General features: G+C 40.5%; 2 protein-coding genes and 1 pseudogene across 2 annotated transcripts in view; 2 read left to right on the forward strand and 1 right to left on the reverse strand.

Annotated features, from left to right (window-relative positions):
* The window catches only part of RBKS (ribokinase), a 100,733-nt gene extending 95,054 nt beyond the window's left edge, over positions 1 to 5,679 (reverse strand). Inside the window, exon 1 of the mRNA XM_068976294.1 lies at positions 5,579 to 5,679. Coding sequence (XP_068832395.1) covers positions 5,579 to 5,679 — 101 coding nt within the window. The remainder of the gene's footprint in view (positions 1 to 5,578) is intronic.
* Positions 5,680 to 6,100: 421 nt separating this feature from the next.
* BABAM2 (BRISC and BRCA1 A complex member 2) overlaps positions 6,101 to 20,162 on the forward strand; it is a 401,827-nt gene continuing 387,765 nt past the window's right edge. Inside the window, exons 1-2 of the mRNA XM_068969662.1 lie at positions 6,101 to 6,181; positions 9,448 to 9,599. Coding sequence (XP_068825763.1) covers positions 9,472 to 9,599 — 128 coding nt within the window. The 5' untranslated portion in view covers positions 6,101 to 6,181; positions 9,448 to 9,471. The remainder of the gene's footprint in view (positions 6,182 to 9,447; positions 9,600 to 20,162) is intronic.
* LOC138092436 (mitochondrial import receptor subunit TOM6 homolog pseudogene) lies at positions 19,520 to 19,744 on the forward strand (annotated as a pseudogene).

A 20,162-nucleotide genomic window follows, 5' to 3' on the forward strand; every position in this document is an offset into this window, starting at 1 on the left:
TCATTGAGGCTTTCTGTGGCTAATGATCTAAAATTACTATTTCCACCTCCATTTCATGCTTTATTTTCCTCCTTAGCATTTCTCTAATAGGCTGTGAATTTTACTTATTTCTACTGATATTGTTTGTTTCTGTCACTAGAATGTAAGCTCCAAGTGGCAGGGACCTTTGGCTGTGTTTTTCATTACTGTATCCTCTGCCCTTAGGGAAGTGCAGAGGCACACGGTATAAAACCAATAAATATTCACTGAGTGAATAATTTAAAAAAACAGGTGAAACATGTCAAAAGAAATAAAGACGAGTGAAAGCATGATTAACCAGTGTCTAAAAAAATTCATTCGATATTGGGTTTTCATGGGAATCTGTCTTTGGAGGAGCTCTGACTTCATTTTCTACAAGAACAGACTTGATTTCTCTTATCTTTGCCATTTGGAACTTCAGAGATGATTGTTCAAGAAGGAAGAGAATAATTAAATAAATACAGGTGGGTAGTAAATAATGTTCATTGTTTGCCATGTTGGATGAGCTAATGATTTTTAAAAATTATTAGCACACAGAGCTTACTATTCATAGTGGACTGAAATTAGAAATGAAAAAAGCTGCTCATTGATTGCATTAGCAGTGTCTGGCACCCAGTAATGCAATATATAAAGTGAGTTAGACTTGGATACTATCCAAGAGGGCTTAGTTACTGAAGCAGTTTCATTTCTAAAGTGATTCTACAGTACAGGCATGGGTGTCCAGGTTGGTTATAGTTAAGCTTAGACAGAAACTAAGAAACAGTAATGGAGATCCTATCTTTAGACCTGAAAATGATAAATCTTTAGTTGTCATTCCTTGCCAACTTACAAAGTAAACACTTAATGAATGCACAGACTATAAGCCTTTAAATGAACTGTAGATGAAAAGGGCAATAAATATGTGCCAGAGTTAGCGGTACAATGATATAATGGAAAGATAAAGGTTGAGAAACCCAGGTTCCCACTGACTGGCTGTATGATTTGGGGTGAGTCATCTAACCTCTCTCAATTACCTCATCTGTAAAATGTGGAGGATGGACTGATAGGCTTCAGCGGTCCTCCAAGCTCTACGTATTATAAGATTTTTTGACTTTAATCACTGTGGTAGGCAGAATTATGCCCCACCCCCACCTCAAGAATGTCTACATCCTAATCCCCAGAACTTGTGAATATATTATATGGCAAGGGGGAATTAAGGCTGCTAATAAGCTACCTTAAAATAAGGAGATTATCCTGAATTATCCATTTGGGCCCAATGAAATCACAAGGGTACTTAAAATGTAGAAAACGGAGGCAGAAGAGTGAGTGTGAGAGTGAAGCTATGTGAGAAGGGCTTCACCGACCATTACTGGATTTGAACATGGATGGGGAAACAATGGAAACAGGGAGAGACTTTTATTTTGAGGGGCTCCAAAATCACTGCAGATGGTGACTGAAGCCATGAAATTAAAAGACGCTTGCTCCTTGGAAGAAAAACTATGACCGGCCTAGACAGCATATTAAAAAGCAGAGACATTACTTAGCCAAAAAGGTCCATCTAGTCAAAGCTATGGTTTTTCCAGTAGCTATGTATGGATGTGAGAGCTGGACTATAAAGAAAGCTGAGCGCAGAAGAATTGATGCTTTTGAACTGTGGTGTTGGAGAAGACTCTTGAGAGTCTTCAAGGAGATCCAACCAGTCCACTGATTTTCCTAAAGGAAATCAGTCCTGAATATTCACTGGAAGCTAAAGCTGAAACTCCAATACTTTGGCTACCTGATGCGAAGAACTGACTCACTGGAAAAGACCCTGATGCTGGGCAAGACTGAAGGCAGGAGGAGAAGGGGACGACAGAGGATGAGACGGTTGGATGGCATCACCAACTTGATGGACAAGGTTTGGGAGTTGGTGATGGACAAGAAAGCCTGGTGTGCTGTAGTCCATGGGGTCGCAAAGAGTCGGACACGACTGAGTGACTGAGCCAGTCGCTAAACTGAAGAGGCCATGAGCCAGCATCTGAGCAGCCTCTAGAAGCCAGAAAAGGCAAGAAAACAGATTTCCCTTAGAGCTTCCAGAAAGGAATGCAGTTCTACAAAAGACCTGATTTTAGCCCAGTTAGACCTGTATCAGACTTCTGGACTTCCAGAATTATCAGTATTCAAATTGTATTGTTTAAGCCATTAGGTTTTTGGTAATTTGTTAATGGAAGGGATAGAAAAATAATACACGGAAAGTTGAACGCAAGTTTATTACAGATGCAGGCTTTTAAATAAAAATCCTATACTCAGGTATTCTGTAAAGATCTTCAGAGGTAGTAATAATCAGAAACCATGAGAAGCCTGTTAGAAATATTGTGGGAGAGTATATGTGTGTGTGTGTGTGCATGTGCACACTTGCACTAAGTCACATGAGTCGTGTCAGACTTTTTGTGACCCCATGGACTGTAGCCTGCCAGGCTTCTCTGTCCATGGGCTTCTCCATGCAAGAATACTGGAGTGGGTTGCCATGCCCTCCTCCAGAGGATCTTCCTGACCCAGGGACTGAACCCTCATCTCTTCCATCTCTTGCATTGGAAGGCGGGTTCTTTACCACCAGCACCACCTGGGAAATTTACTAGTGATTCATGTGAAGAATAGAAATCTGGGTATCTTATAAAGAAAAGAAAATGTCAAGAGAAGAGAGATCAAAGATTATCCACAATGTAAGAGTTTTTTCTCTGGATCTCACTGTACTCATCTATAAGTAGAGTGAAGGACTGGGATAAATAATCTCTAAATTTCTCTAGCTCTGAAATAAGCTTTTAAATGCTGATAGATGCTACCATGGGCATTTGAGACCCTCCCCTCCCCAAAGTTTGAAGAGTATTCATTTTAGAAAGTAACTATAATTATTTTTAATGTGTAATAGTCAAGCTTCATAGAAAGCTCTTAGTTTAACAAGGAAGGGGCTCTGAATTCTAACCCTGACATTCAGGTAGAGTGCATGGGGAAATTGTTAGCTTTCCTTCTCTTCTGTTACTTCCCCTACAGAAGTATGGTAAAATTTTAGCTAGATGGATTTTCTAAAGAATGAATTATTTCAGATGTCTCAAGGTTTAGTCCTTTATGTACTGAATAACTAAACTTTAAATATATTCGATGGAACTATATCTAAAGTAAGATGCCCCATTTTTATATACAATTTAATGATTGCCATATTCCCTTCTCTTGAAAAGAGTCATGACTAATAACATCAATTACTAGAGTAATGCTCTAGACAGCATTTGCAAGCTATGGCCTGTAGGCTGTTTGTAAGGTGTAGTTTTTTATATTCTGTACATGTTAAAAAAAAGGTGTGTGGGGGGGATATGTGACCTTAGACCCTATGTGGCTCAAAAAGTCTAAAATAAATATTATCTGGCTCTTTGCAGAAAGGTTTGCTGACTCCAGCTCTAGAGAAAGATGTGTAGGCCTCTTCATCAAATGTCCAAAACTAGACTGAACTTTGTTATGTCACTAAACGAAAAACATACATCTTGGCACAAGGTAGCTCAAGTATTCGTGGAAAAAATAAAGGCTCTGGAAATTTTTTTTTTTTTGGCTGAGCTGCACAACTTGTGGGATGTTTAGTTCCTGAACCAGGACTCCAACCCCAGATCCACATCAGTGAAAGTGCAAGAGTTCTGTCCACTGGACTGCCAGGGAATTCTCCAGGATCTTGGGATTTAAAATTCTTCTGTTGCTTGTTGATACACTCTCCTCACTTTCAGGTTTTTTTTGTAATTATTACCTGCCTCTTGCAGTCTCTCCCCCTTTCTAATCTCAAGTCTGGAAATTTGATAATCGATAGCATATTCAAAAGCAGAGACATGACTTTGCCAACTAAGGTCCGTCTAGTCAAGGCTATGGTTTTTCCCATGGTCATGTATGGATGTGAGAGTTGGACTGTGAAGAAAGCTGAGCGCCAAAGAATTGATGCTTTTGAACTGTGGTGATGGAGAAGACTCCTGAGAGTCCCTTGGACTGCAAGGAGATCCAATCAATCTATTCTGAAGGAGATCAGACCTGGGATTTCTTTGGAAGGAATGATGCTAAAGCTGAAACTCCAGTACTTTGGCCACCTCATGCAAAGAGTTGACTCATTGGAAAAGACTCTGATGCTGGGAGGGATTGGGGGCAGGAGGAGAAGGGGATGACAGAGGATGAGATGGCTGGATGGCATGACTGACTCCATGGACGTGAGTCTGAGTGAACTCTGGGAGTTGGTAATGGACAGGGAGGCCTGGTGTCCTGTGATTCATGGGGTCGCAAAGAGTCGGACACGACTGAGCGACTGAACTGAACTCAACTGAGCTTATAAACATTGTAAACAATGTAAGATTTGGTCAGTTATGTGAAGACCCTAAAACTAGTTTTTAAGTAAATCACAGGTAGTTTAGCGCAGGTATTTGGTGACTAATTTTGCTAGTCCCAAGGTCTTTTTATTTCCAGGTTCTCAGCTGTCCTTTGAAAAGGCAAGGTGTCAGGACAGATAAGGTCTTACTGTAGTGTGATCATTTTTTATTTTTATAATATAAAAACAGCAGTATATCTGAAAAACCACTCACCAAAAAATTAAACTCAAGCAATCTAAATGGTAGGATTTTCTTGGAACATTTTTTTTTCTTTAAAATAAACATACATTACTTTTACAATCAAAAAGGCGATTTCATTAAAAAAAAGAAGATATCTTGGAACAATCTCTCCATTCAGTCTCACTGCCCTAACTCAACTATTTTCATCTAGCATATTTTGTTTATTCAATGACTTTAAAATGGTTGTATATACTGGATTTTTAATTTGATTCACATTTTGTTTGCCACAGGTAACCTATGGTTACTCTAATACTGAAAAATAAGCTGTAAATATGATATGCAAGCAAGCTGACAATCAATATGGTGAAAGATGACCGCCTAAAATTTTGTCTTAGGCTCCACCCATTTTCTACACATTCACAGGTATAATACCCAACCTGGATAGTATTACAGCTCAAAACAGTTTTCTCCATTTAGTGTGCAAAACAACCGTGTTAAGTGGGCACATTCTCGGAGGTAAAATGACTTGGCCAAAGTCACTCGGCTAGCCAGGAAACAGGTTTAGCAGCCTAGTCAAGAAAACAGGACCAGATCTTTAGAGGCGCTGCTAGTTAAACGAGAGCTGTCACTACAGGCTGGCCTTTATGTTCCCTCATCTGACAATGACCTTTACAAACTCAAACTTCCCTCTTCTACCCTATGGAGGCACGCGAGGCGGGCTGGGGAAATCTGTGGGTTAGTCGCTCAGTTGTGTCCGAGTCTTTTGTGCCCCCATAGAATGTAGCTCGCCAGGCTCCTCTGTCCATGGAATTCTCCAGGCAAGAATACTGGAGTGGATAGCCATTCCCTTCTCGTGGGGATCTTCCCGGTCCAGGGATCGAATCCGGGTCTCCCGCACTGCGGGCAGATTCTTTACAGACTGAGTAGCTCACATCCAAAGTCAACACTCCATCCCCAAAGCCCTAGTTCCAAGGCAGAGAGAAGAGAACGCTGGAGGCGCAGCCTCTGCGCGCTGGTCCCGAACTAACCTGACCAGGTCGGTCATGCAGGAGCCCACCACCACCACCGCCGCCGCCGCCTCCGCCACCTCCTCCTGCCACTGCCTCCCAGAGTCCCCAGACGCGGCCATTGCTCAAAGTCGGCAGTGTCCAACCTGGAGGCTGCCCTTTAACCTTTGCCCCACCCCGTAACCAGAGACGCCGCTCACACGTTCCCTAACGACGCGGGCCTTCCGGACGCCCGGGTGGGTCGCCCACCTGGATGCCCGAAATAACCCCATGCACCAACTGCCCCCAGTTTTTCCAGGAATTGTCTTCCTGCACAGTCTCTCGTAGTAGAGCCATCCTACGAGTTCCAGACTCCGCGCAGCTCGCCACGCATGAGGTAGGCGCGGAGGTAGGAACTTTCAGGCACTCGGGGGACGCCCTTCCGAGCGCCAGGCCTGGCGCGGCCGGGGACGCGCACGCCGCCCGGCTCCAGGGCCGCCGAGGGGGCGGGGCGGGGCGGGACGTCCGGGGACGCGCACGCATCCGGCCCGCGGTGCGCGCGCAGGTTGGTGCGTCGGTCGGGGGCGCGCTCGGGTAACCTGTACCCCACGTAGTCGCCGGTTACCGATCCGACTTAAGTTCCAGGTACCTGGACTGGGGCTGGTGCGGGGAGGTTGGATCCCGAGTTGCACAGGTGGCTATGAGAACCGTGGTTTTACATATGCCCCAGGGCTCTCCTTCTCTTCCTATAGAGAAGGCCCCTGTCCCAAAGATGCCCTACTCATTCCCGTCACGCTAGTCCCCTCAAGAACGAGCCCCCAAGGCCAGAGGCTGCCCTCTCTTCACACCTAGCCCGCCCCCTGGTTCCTGATTAAGCTCAAGACTCTTTGCTTTTTCCTGCCTGATTAGGGGATCATACAATTTGGGAGAAGTTGTCCCCTTTTAGAGCGGGGTGGTCATTCTTTGGGTTCGAGCTGATTGTTTTTCCTGAATGCTGCCCCTTGGAGAAATTACTTCCCCTGTGTACTTCCCTCGTGCGCCGTATGACGTCGACGTGACGCAGCAGGACGCCACCCCTTTCCGTTCCATGACGTAAGCTGGGCACGTGTTTCCGTGTTTGTCATCCCATTTTAATTGCGAGAAGGTAGACGATGCTTTAGACCTGTTTGTATTCCCCAGACTGCCCATCGAAGTACCTCATGTGACCCTATCTTGAGGCAGCAGAGCTCTGTAAAAATTGTATTTCTGCATTTCCTTCTGTATATTACACGTCAAAATCAGGAAATAGAAATTTCACAACTAGCTTTCAAGGGAAACGGGCCACAGTAAATTTTTGCCTATCTGGGATCGATTATTGTGCTTTGTTGTGTAAAAAATACTACTGGGAGGTCATCCCCCATCTGTGTATCCCGCTCAGAAGCCAAAGAACTATCATTTTTAGCTACTCGGTGACCTCTGATTTTGGAGTCAGGTTTTTCCCCCCTCTCTCTTGTCTAGAGAAGTCACAGCAGCTGTGCTTGTAACATTTTAATGCTGCGTGAAATCTTGCACTGTCAAAAGATAGTATTATGGCTGTTCAGGAAACAAAGACAAATTCATTCCTTCAGGTGTCATTCTAAGGTCATGACAGTTGCTGAATTGGATGGGGTGTTGTCACCTTAAGTATAGTTTGGTTTCTGGAGCAGGTTTGTTCCCTCTAGCATTTTACCTAGTGAATCACTTGGGCCAGCTTCAGCAGTAGGCCAACATTAGTCTAATTTGTTTCTAGTTGTCAAGAAACCGTTAGTCTAAATTCATGACATTTTTGTTCTTTTTACTAGATGTATGCTTTTGAAAAAACAAATTCTCTTTGATGCTTTCCTCTTTGGTGTTTATTTGAGAAGTTAGGTATAGTGGACTTTGAGGGAGATCTGGATTTGGATTCCAATCCTTCTGCTTGCTAGCTTTGTGACTTTAAGTAAGTTACTTAGTCTTGCTCAACATTAGTTTTCTTATCTCTGAAATGGGAACAAAAATATTAAACAGAGGACGAGGTAGTTGTTGGGAAGTAAATGAAATTGCAGCTAGAGATGGGTAATATAGTGCCTGATATTCAGTAGATTTTGAGAATGTATTGGTTCTGTTTCCATTTTTCATAGAAATGAGAGATGAAATAATAATAGGTATTGTGGGAAAATACATGGAAGAATAATTTTGTAGTGTAGGTAAGGTCCTTTTGCTTTTTTTCCAAAATGAGTATTTCTGCTTTGCATATGATCTAGATAAGCATCCTTTCAAGAACTGTGACATCAATGAGCAGAAATAAAAGTGGAAATGTTGCAGAAATAGGAAAAAAATAGGCTTCAAAGTGATAATATGGTCTAGTATATTATTCAAAGACAAATTATAAATTATCTATGTCATCTGTAAAATGGGAATTCTAATATATGCCTTACCATCCAGAATTGTGGAGGTCAAGTGCACTAATGTTTATGGGAGCACTTTATAAGTGATAAAGTGTTATAAAATGTACTTGATTTTTATGACTGATAATACAGTGCATTAGATGTTTATTCTTATTTTGTGATGACATATTGGAATGGTGGTGGGAGGCCATCTGTTAAGTGGCCAGAGGAGGACCTTGTTTTATATTTGCAGAAAAGATAATTTGAATACTAAAGTATAAAGCTTTTTCTACTTCAGAGGTACTTTTGGGTGTCATCAGTATGTAGGGTCACAGTGGGTTTTTTTGTTATTATTTGTTTTTATGATTGTTATTTATTTTTTTGCCCTTTATTACTCTGAAATGTTTAAAATGGGTACTAGTTTTCAGCATTTAGCAGGGAGCTGTAAATCCTCATAGGGCATAGTATATGAAAACTAGAATGAGCACATCATTTACTTGCAATTGTAACTTGCAGGAAATTAATTTGCTTTTGATGTGGGATTATCCTTTCAGATTGAAGAAGAAAATGATCATTTAAATTGACTTATTCACCTCTGAAAGTGGAGGCTTTCATTTAGAAATCTATTAAGAGGAATTCATGTACTCCCTCCTCCAGTCCCATGGGTTTCCAAGTAATTTAGAGATGATTTATTGGTTTTACTTTTGTATTTTCAAGTGTAAGAATTTCCTAGTGCCTTAGAGTCAAAAACTTTTAGATCTATGATAGTTTGTGCTGCTTAACATCTGGATAGGTGTGTGTTTTCATGAGTTAATGGTTATGTAGATTTTTGCTACATCTCAGATATGCTATTTTCTACCAAATTTTTTGAGGGCATAATACCTTTTCTTCATACCTAAATATTTCTCTAGCTCTTGTCTCCTTATTCATCTTTATTAAAAGATGCTTCTTGATGCTTATGGGCAGGGAAGAGATCACTAAGCAGGTAATTATACTGTGGAGGGGAAATAAGAAAGAGGTGTATCACTAAATACACCTACAAGTAAATAACTTGTAAGTAATAATTGCAGGTAGATTTTCTTCTTCTGAAATTTTGCAGTTTTATCATTCAAGTTCTTTCTCTTTGTGGGGACACAGAGCGGGGGACTCCTAACCTAGCAGTGTGTGTGTTTTGTGTATTGGGGGAGAGGATTGTCAGTAAAACCTTCTTGAGAAGGAAGGACCTGCCAGTTGTAAGACAGAGTAGGGCAGCTTTTAAGTGGAGTGTGGCAGCATAGAAACTGGCTTTGAAAAAGGGGAGGCAGTTAGATTTCAGGGGTTGCTGCTCCTCTTGCAAAGTCTGTGTCTTGAGTAGGCGAGCAATAGTGAGCTAGGCTCTTTTGGAGGGTCACTGCAAGAGGCTGCCATAAGACAGGAGTTGAGGTATCAAGCAGGAGACCCTTCTGTGTACTGCACCAGTTTCCAGGAAGATTGTTATGTCTAGTTCCTTTGGATATTCTGATCATCATTCTTTCCTTCTTCTTTCAGTGGTGATTTGCAAGGCAAGTTAAAATGTCTCCAGAAGTGGCCTTGAACCGAATTTCTCCAATGCTCTCCCCATTCATATCTAGCGTGGTCCGTAATGGGAAAGTGGGACTGGATGCTACAAACTGTTTGAGGATAACTGACTTGAAATCGGGGTATGTACCAGAACCAATTCATCCATTTCCTCATAACAGACCTTTCTCACCAGGCTTGTAAAAGTTGAACACCACAAAAATTCATCAAGTCATGCCCTCATCATATGTTAAATTGGTTTTGTCCAGTTGTTGACATTTTATGTTTCAGGTTATTTAGTTGTGTTGTGGGCCATTGCTTCATGATCAGAATGTTGTGTGTGTATGTGTGTGTGTGTGATTAAGGCATATCTCTTTGTTAACAGTGTGCCATGTGGTTTTTAGCTAGTGTGTTTTTCATCATTGATTTGTTTTCTCGTTTTGTGTTCTGCTATTCAGTATGCACTGTAAGAGCTGGGATTTGAGATTGTGAATCTGACATTATTTGATAGTCACTACTAATAGGAAAATTATAATTGCAGCCCCAAATGAGTCATTTTTCACAATGGAGTTGAGACAGTAATATCTCATGCCTAGAAATGTTGCATTAAAAAAACCCAACTTTTTATTTTGAAATAGATTTACTTAAAGAATAGTTACAAAAATGCTACAGAAAATTAATGCTGTTACATGCTGATAATTGTTCTATAAGTCTTATTTGAATTTTACCAGTTTTCCTGTTAATGTCCTTTTTTGGTCCAGAATCCAATCCATGATACAGATTGCATTTAGTTGTCATGTCTACCTTATCTTCCAAATCTGTGACAGTTCTTGGCTTTCATTGTCTTCCATGATTTTGAAGCTTTTAAAGATAGCATTGGTTAGTTACTTTGTAAAATATTGCTCAATATGGGTTTGTCTAATGTTTTCCCTTTGTCAGAGTGAGAAATACTCACTCTGATACCTCCCGTCAGTATTACAGAAGGGATGTATGATTTTCAGTATGTCATTAAGATTGTGTGTGTCAGGTTTTGCCACGGTGAAACTGATTTTCCCTTTGTAATTAGTAAGTGCGTTGTGCAGTGTGTTTGATATTGTGCAGATGTTCTGTTTCTCATCTTACTTTTGTCCGTTAATTTCAACCTCCATTAATGGTTCTTGCCTGCAGTAATTGTTACTGTGGTTCTTGGATAAGAATGATTTTTAATTTCCCTTTTCCTCCTATACTTAGTCATTTAATTCTTCTGTAAAGAAGCATTAACCCTTCCCTGCCAATTATTTATTTGTTTATTTATATCAGTATAAATTTTGAGGCATCTATTTTATTCTTTGAGTCATAATCCTCAATGAACTGTGTTCATTTATTTTTTGCTCAGTTATTCTAGCCTTTGTCATTGGGAGCTCTGTCAAATTGTCTTTTGAGCATATCTCCATAATTTTTTGAACGTTTTCTTACTAGAGATACTACATTCTTGATTTAGCTCTTCTTTTAAAAGCTCTTTTATTTTTACTTTCTACAAATCTTGCTGTTTTCTGACTAAGCTGAAGACCTGGATATAAGTAAGATAGAGAAGACTAGGTTAGTTGGACATTTCATTGGAGTGGTCCGATGCTTTTTAAGTAATCAGTGGGTAGGGGTTTCTTTTTGAGGTGATGAAAATGTTCTAAAATTAGTGGTAATGGTTACACGACTCTATTATTCTAAAAATGACTGATTTATGCACCTATAAAGGTGAATTTTATGGTTTGTGAATTATCTCTCATTAAAGTTGCCATTAAAAAGACAAACCTGTGTACCCAGGGTTATTTACTGGCTTGAATGGATAGGACATGGAAAAAAGATCTTTCTTCTTTAGTTTGTCACAAATATTCTTTTCAGAGATATTGAAGACATGACAGGACTGATGGCAGAGGACTGGGAACTGGTTTATGTCAGATGATATAAACACATAAACCTGAACTTCCTACTGTTTTGTTGGTAGCCTGAGAAAACAATTGGATTCATCCAGATAAAGTCCCTTTACTTCTTCTTTGTAGACTCCCTCTTTGGTGCTTCCAAATTCCTGAATGTTTAGTTGAGTGTTTAGGTGCAAATAGTGGATCTGATGATTAATTTGAAATGAATCGACTAGACCTGGCCCTGTCTGGACTACCTCTGTAAAAATACTTGAAAGGGTGTTTAATGACTTGTAGTATTTATGGAGTTTACTTTCTTTAGATTTAGAAAAGGAGTAAAATGATCTCTACCTACATTAACAAACCCACTACAGATAAAATGATGTGAAAAGCCTTATTAATCTAGACCATTTTACGTAGTACTTAACCGAAAGATTCCTGAAAGTTCTTTTGAAACTCATTAACAATTCTTTTCTCAGTGTTTCAACCAAAGTATGAATTCTGACATTTCTATAGCAGAACAATGGCAGAGTTAGAGAAAATATTTTTTTTTTTTCCTGTGTGTTGCTTTTGGCATTTCCCTTTCTTTTAGACCAGCAGGCAGCTGGTGGCTCAAACGGTAAAGAATCTACCTGCAATGCAGGAGATCCAGGTTCGATCCTTGTGTCTGCAAGATCCCCTGGAGAAGAAAATGGCTACTCACTCCAGTATTCTTACCTGGAGACTTCCATAGACAGAAGAGGCTGGAGGGCTAGACTCACAAAGAGTAGGACATGACTGAGTGACAGACACTTCCATTTTTCAGTCAGTTATGAGAATTGGGATCCATGTTTGGATTTTCTCTTAAATCAAATGTTTAAAATGAGGAGACTTAATTTTTATAGATCACAAGAGCCAGTATTGTTACCATATATAGCTACTTGCCCTTGAAGAGATGAGGTACCAGAGTTTCTGTATTCTAGGTCTGACTCACAGAAGGACTAGATAGGCAAGAATCTATGCAAAGTAAGTTTTTTTTTTTTAAATAGCAATTCACTTTTATTTCTCTTGTGGCAACTAAATCTCTCTACATTATGTAAGATTATGTGTGTTTCCAAACTCCATTGCTAGGCTGTCAGTATCAAGGACAGGATTCTTGTTTAAAATATTTTTGTGCCTCTGTATAAAAACAAAAAAATTTTTATGCCTTGAGAATCCTGTATGCAGGTCAGGAAGCAACGGTTAGAACTGGACATGGAGCAACAGCCTGGTTCCAAATAGGAAAAGGATTACGTCAAGGCTGTATATTGTCACCCTGCTTATTTAACTTCTATGCAGAGTACATCATGAGAAACGCTGGACTGGAAGAAGCACAAGCTGGAGTCAAGATTGCCGGGAGAAATATCAATAACCTCAGATATGCAGATGACACCACCCTTATGGCAGAAAGGGAAGAAGAACTAAAGAGCTTCTTGATGAAAGTGAAAGAGGAGAGTGAAAAAGTTGGCTTAAAGCTCAACATTCAGAAAACGAAGATCATGGCATCTGGTCCCATCACTTCATGGGAAATAGATGGGGAAACAGTGGAAACAGTGTCAGACTTTATTTTTGGGGGCTCCAAAATCACTGCAGATGGTGATTGCAGCCATGAAATTAAAAGATGCTTACTCCTTGGAAGGAATGACCAACCTAGATAGCATATTCAAAAGCAGAGACATTACTTTGCCAGCAAAGGTCTGTCTAGTCAAGGCTATGGTTTTTCCAGTGGTCATATATGGATGTGAGAGTTGGACTATAAAGAAAGCTGAGTGGCGAAGAATTGATGCTTTTGAACTGTGGTGTTGGAGAAGACTCTTGAGAGTCCCTTGGATTGCAAGGAGATCCAACCAGTCCATCCTAAAGGAGATCAGTCCTGGGTGTTCACTGGAAGGACTGATGTTGAAGCTGAAACTACAATACTTTGGCCACCTGATGCGAAGAGCTGACTCATTTGAAAAGACCTTGATGTTGGGAAAGATTGAGGGCAGGAGGAGAAGGGGACAACAGAGGATAAGACGGTTGGATGGCATCACTGACTCAATGGACATGGGTTTGGGTGGACTCCGGGAGTTGGTGATGGAGAGGGAGGCCTGGTGTGCTGTGGTTCATGGGGTCGCAAAGAGTCGGACACGACTGAGTGACTGAACTGAACTGAACTGAATGCCTCTGTAAGTTCTACCATGGTGTCTTTCTAATGTAGTAAGTAAAGGTTGAATGCATGAATGCATTAGCTGTTTTCCTGGAGAAGTTGTGCTATTTGGGGATCAGAGTAGTTTGGACTTGTGGTTCAGAACATGTTTGTTGGTCTGAGAGTTGATCGCTTAAATTCTGTTACGCATAATCCTTTTAAATGACATTCCCTGACAAATGAGTTGTTTTTAGAGATTACGGTCAAGTGCGTTACAGTACTGGGTTTACTCTTCTAGGTAGAATTTATATTGAGACCTGGAGGGGCTGAATTTTTAATGTTAGGGAGTTATTCCATGAGCCTACTGAATGTTTATTAGCTCTCTGCCCTATGTTAATTTGATCACAAGCATGTGTTATTTGTAAGATGCCATATTTTGTCTTTTTTTTAGTGATTTACTAATCTTGAAGATGTCTAAGTGTTCCACATTCTGGAATGATGCCTGAGAGGAAAGCAGAGGAGGGCTCACTGCAACCTGTGACAGCTGAGCCTTAATATCTTTTTTCAGCACATCACAGTGACTCAATCTTACTGGCACATGGCTGTGTTTGGGGCATCTGCTATGACATCTCATCTACCCACAACTACCTGTTGCATGTTTTGGGTCCATGTTCTGAATTTCATTACTTAGTTAAAAATAGATACTCAGTGTAGTTGATTACTAAATGGAACAGTTTTGAAAGATGAGTGCTGTCGGCTTTGAAGACTGATCTCAGATTGGCTGCTTAAGTCTCTAGCTGGCAGGCTGAGTCTCTCTCTTTAGCCTCATGTCTAGAAGGGAGTTGCTGCCCCGAGAAAGTGTTAGTCGCTCTGCTGCTGTTGCTGCTAAGGCGCTTCAGTCGTGTCCAACTCTGTGCGACCCCATAGATGGCAGCCCACCAGGCTCCCCTGTCCCTGAGATTCTCCAGGCAAGAACACTGGAGTGGGCTGCCATTTCCTTCTCCAATGCATGAAAGTGAAAGGTGATAGTGAAGTGGCTCAGTCATGTCCTACTCTTAGCGACCCCATGGACTGCAGCCTATCAGGCTCCTCTGCCCATGGGATTTTCCAGGCAAGAGTACTGGGGTGGGTTGCCATTGCCTTCTCCGAGTCGCTCAGTCATGTCTAACTCTTTGTGACCTCCAGGTTCCTCTGTCCATGGATTTCTCCAGGCAAGAATACTGAAGTGGGTAGCCATTCCCTCCTCCAAGGGATCTTGCCAACCCAGGGATTGAACCCAGTTCTCCCACACTGCAGGCAGATTCTTTACCATCTGAGCCACCAGGGAAGCTTCCCTGAGAGGCAATAGTTTAATTTTGAAGATGGGCAACTTTTAACAATTTAACTATCTAGCTGTTCACTTGGTCTTTCCATTTACTTGCTTTTTCATACTCTTCTGTGATCTTTTTCCTTTTTCCCTGTGCATAGTTTTATACTTTATTCATTATGTATAAATGTATCTCTAAATAATATGTAGTATTGTTTTATATGTTTAAAAAGTTTATGCAAAAATACCATACTGGATGTATTCTTCTGCAACTTGCTTGTTTTGCTTAGTGTTAAATTCATCAGATTTATTGATAATTATATTTAACGGTTCTCATTCTTTCATTGCACTGCTGTATCATATTCCATTGTCTGAATATGCCTCCAATTTTTAAATTCACTCTCATGCTGACTAACTTGTATGTTATTTTAAATTTCTTTTGACAAAGCAAGCCATGATGAACATTGTCCCACCTTTGCTCAAGAAGATATTTTGAGATTATTTTCTGGGGCAAAGGTTTTTGAATTGGGTATGGTTACCCATTTTTGGTTGTAAAATCAGTGGAATGAGTCACCCCATCATTTAAAAACTGAATGAGAAGAGAATGGAACTATCAGAATGTGTCACACTTAATAAGAATAAGCTCCATTTTGTGAATTTTCCTTTGAGTTGTATGCTTGAACTGGGTCATAGTAAAAATGTGTGTGATGATCAAAAAAGTTTGAAAGCTACCCCTTTAGGGTATATTCATAGAAATGGAATTGTCAGCTTTTAGGGTATATGGTATTTTATTCCGTTAGATATTGCCAAATTATATCAACTTCTTTCTACCAAAAATGAATGAGAGTTCTCATCTTTCTATAGCCTTCACAATACTCTGTGTTGTCAGACTTAATTTTTTGTGAAGCTGATGGATGTGAAGTGGTATCTCATTATGCTTTTAATTTGTATTTCCCTGATTACTAGTGTAGTGAAGAATATTTTCATTGATTTCTTCTTTTGGGAATACCTTTGCTCATCTTTTGGGCTTCCCTGGTGGCTCAGATGATAAAGAATCCGCCTGCAATGTGGGAGACCTGGATTCGATCCCTGGGTTGGGAAGATTCCTCTGGAGAAGGGAATGGTTACCCACTCCAGTATTCTGACCTGGAGAATTACATGGACAGAAGAGCCTGACAGCCTAGTCCGTGGGGTCACAAAAAGTAAGACACGACTGAGCGACTTTCACTTGCCCATCTTTTAAGTGGATTGTTTATGTGTATGCGCGTGTGTGTGTATATATATATATATGTGTGTAGAGAGAGAGCTTAAAATGTTGTTTATGTAGTTTGGATACTAATCTTTCAGCAGTTACATATATTACAATCTCCATTTAGTTTGTGGTTTATGTTCTTAATTTGGTGCTACTGATATCTAGCAGCTTTAATTTAATGAAATCATTCATCAACATTTTCCTTTTTAGATTTGTTCTTTTGTGTGTGTGTGTGTGTGTGTGTGTGTGTGTGTGTGTATTTGTAAGAGAGAGAAAAGAACCATTTCAGGAAATTCTGTCCTACTCAAAAGTTATATGTCTTAAAGTTTTCCTTTTTGGGTTTTTAAATAGGAATTTATTTTTCTATAAAATACACTGTAAGATAGGAGTATAGTTTTTTCCCACCAATGAATAATTGGTTGTCCCAGCATCATTTATTGAAAGCCTCATCCTTTGCTTGTGGCTCTGTAATGCTGTGTCTCTTATTATGTCAAGTTTACATTGCACATGGATCTATTTCTAGGCTTCCTGTCCTGATCAGTCAACCTCCTTGTCCTTGTGCTAGTTTGTGCTATATTAACCATTACAACTTTAAAGTGTATGTTGTGATAGCTGGTAGGAAAATTTCTCCTCATCCATCTTGTTCTAAGGGCTTCCCTGTTGGCTCAGAGGATAAAGCGTCTGCCTGCAATGCAGGAGACCCAGGTTCGATCCCTGAGTTGGGAAGATCCCCTGGAGAAGGAAATGGCAACCCACTCCAGTATTCTTGCCTGGAGAATCCCATGGAGAGAGGAGCCTGAGCGGGCTACAGTCCACGGGGTCGCAAAGAGTTGGACACGACTGAGTGACTTCACTCACTTGTTCTAATTCTTAAAACTTGTCTTGCTTAACCGTATATCCTAAATACTCTTTTTTATAACCTCATTTATTTTGTTTGTTTGTTTTTTGGCCAAGCCATGCGGTTTGCAGGATCTTAGTATCCCAATCAGGGATTGAACCCAGGGCCATGACAGTGAAAGTACTGAGTCCTAACCTCTGGAACTCCAAGGAAGTCCTTCATTGAAATGATTGCATATGTAAAAAATCTGCCTGTGATATGGAAGACCTGGGTTCAATCCCTGGGTCAGGAAGATCCCCTGGAGAAGAAAACGGCAATCCACTCCAGTATTCTGGTTTGGAGAATTCCATGAACAGAGGAGCCTGACAGGCTACAGTCCACGGGGTCTCAAAGAGTCAGACATGACTGAATGACTTTCGCTTTCACTTTTCACTTTCATACTGTTCTTTAAGGATATACCGTAATTCGCTGAACAAAACTCCTTCTTTTTGACTCACTGAGAAAGGAAATGAAAGGAAACTGACCTGGTGAGGGGCTAATTGAGAATTGACCATCAAGAAAGCTCACTCTGAGGAAATGACATTTAAGGTGAATCATGAAAGATGAGAATAATTCAATGTGAAGAGCTGGGGAAGTTGTTGTAAAAAGGGAATATCATGTTCAAAGACACGAGAAAGCTTGCATGTTCAAGGATCTGCAAGGCCACTGTGGTTGGACTATAGGGAGGGAGTGTGAGAGGGAAATAAGGTGAGATTCTAAAGATAGTCAGGGGCTAGATTATGCAGAGTCTGGTGGGCTAAATTTGGGAACTTGGATTTTATTCTGGGTGGAATGAGAAGCTATTGAATGATTTTAAGCCGAGTGACATGATCTTATTTATATTAAAAATATTACTGGTTGTTATATGGAAAATGGTTTGTACAAGATAAGGTAGAGTAGTTAGCTGCCCATTACAATAGACCAGGTGAGAGATAATAGAGTCTTGGAATATGGTGGTGCCAGTGGAGATGGAAAGAAGTGAATGTATTTATATAAGTTATTTGGAAAGTAAAATCAAGAGTATATTGAATTTGGGTTTTGAGAGAGTCAGGAATGACTTCTTTCTTAGCTTGAGTGGGTAGGGTAGATGGTCATGTCATCTGCTGACATGGGAAGGTGAGAAGATGGATGGAGGAACTGCTTTAATCTGGATTGATTGTGGTCTAGGTCTGCCAGGCAGCTCTCATTGTATCATGTATCATTCCCTTTACCTCTTTCCTGTGTTGAATCTCATATCTTACTTTCTTGTTTTACCCTCTGGCTTTGTTGGAGCAAGTACTCCAGTAGCATCCTAAGAAAGAGAGAAGAGGAGGTTTCTTTTTGAGTTCTTGGAAGTCTGGAAATGTCTTCATTCTACTTTAAACTTGGTTGATAATTTGGACAAGTACAAAAATGTAGGTTGCAAGTTATATTCCCTTTGAAATTTGGAAGCCTTGATCAGTAGTCTTGGGGACTCTTAACATATATTGTAATTTTATGGATGGAGTATTCTCCATCCATAGTAATTGTAGTTTTTTTTTTTTTTTTCAGTTGAGGTATAATTGACTAAATGTTTAAAAAACACTTCTTCTTTACCTTGTAGTATCCCTATTTTCTCTTTCATCTTGGTGGCTTTCGTTAAACTGATGATTCTTGGCTGTCCATGTCTATTAAAGAGTGAGGTTCTGAAATGTGAAACTGAAGCTCTTTGTGCGTAGGTGGGCTTGTCAACTATTGAGCTTCACTGCAGTGTTATCAGGCAGTGTGGTGTTGTGGTTTATATTTATCTCCTATATATTTGGTCTTCATCCACAGTTTGAGCCTCATAGCTCTCTGATTCCTTGGAATTTCCTGAATGATAAGAGCAGTGGGATAACATTTGGTCTCTTGTCCTCAGTTCCTGAACCTGCTTCAGGGAAGGTGACTATTCGTTCCCACCCAAGGTTGGGAGCTGGCCCCTTAGATCGTAGTTTTACAATATGGAGTATTCCTGCTATGTAATACTGAGTATACCTCTTCAGGAATATGGTCAATTTCTCTTTTTCACGTCTGTTTTTTATCTGTGAATAAAAGTTTGTGTTTTCTTCATTCATTCCTGCACATTTACTGTTAACTTATTCCTAGGTTGTGTATTCTTTGTGTGCTATCAGATAGAAATTCTTTGTGGTTTTTTGGCATATATGAAAGCTAGTACAGAAGTTAAAGTAGAATCAGGAAATGTATTGAAAAATTTAATAATTCAGAAATCTGTTATCAGAATACTGATAAATACTTAGGGAGAATTTGGAGAAAGGAAACATAACTGTGACTGGAAGAGCTGAAGCATGGCTGGGGAGTGGAGCTGGGTGGGCACAAGTCAGAAGTCAGGGTGATGGGACTGGAACCCTCTGAGCCATCTTTAGAGGTGTTGGGTAGCAGCATCATATAGTGGTGAGTATGCAGGTTTTTCAGCTGGTGAGGTCTGAGTTTGAATCCTGACTTTACCACTTAGTAGCTTATGACCTTTGGCAACTTACATACCCTTTCTGTGCTTTTTCTTACACAGGGATGATATTAATAATTATGTTAGGTAGTTATGAGAAGCCTTGTGGAGCCCGAAGGTGCTGCTATGGCTTCCAGTGGGGCCGATGTGAACATTTTTGGCTGGGCAAATGAAGCTCCTGAAATGCCAGACTACATGGGAGATTGGCTTGAGGGCATCTACTGCCTCGCCACTGATAGGAATGCTTTTCGGAAGAACTTGATCCTCAGTTTTGGACTTTTTGCTGTGGGAGTATGGCTCACCAGGAGTTTGAGTGACATTGATCTAATGGTACCTCAGCTTGGGGTGTAGCCAAAAAGGCACATGGAACCTCTGTGCTGCCCTCGAACCTTCTAAAAACAGAGCCTGCAGTCTGTGAGTGTCACAAAAACCTGCCCAGAGGGGCCCCTTTCCTTCTCTGCCTGGTTTGCTTTCTCCGCAGAGTCTACTCAGAACACCATTCTCTGGTCAGCTGTCAGGTTTCAGAGGCAGTGTTGTTTTCTGTAAAGTTCTGTACATGGTTGCTAAGTTTCTGTAGGGGATTATCTTTGCTCCTGTCCTGTGGAATGACCTAATGGTATTTTAACAAATACGTGAAATTAAGACTACTCATAAAGATAAAAAGTAATTATAGAGATGAAATGGGATAACTTATGTAAAGCACTTAGAGTAACTTTGGTCATAGTGCTCAATAAATGGTAGCAACTATTATATTGCTATTGTTATGCTA

This window comes from Capricornis sumatraensis, chromosome 1 (genome assembly GCF_032405125.1).
Source record: "Capricornis sumatraensis isolate serow.1 chromosome 1, serow.2, whole genome shotgun sequence".
NCBI classification, from domain to species: Eukaryota; Metazoa; Chordata; class Mammalia; order Artiodactyla; family Bovidae; genus Capricornis; species Capricornis sumatraensis.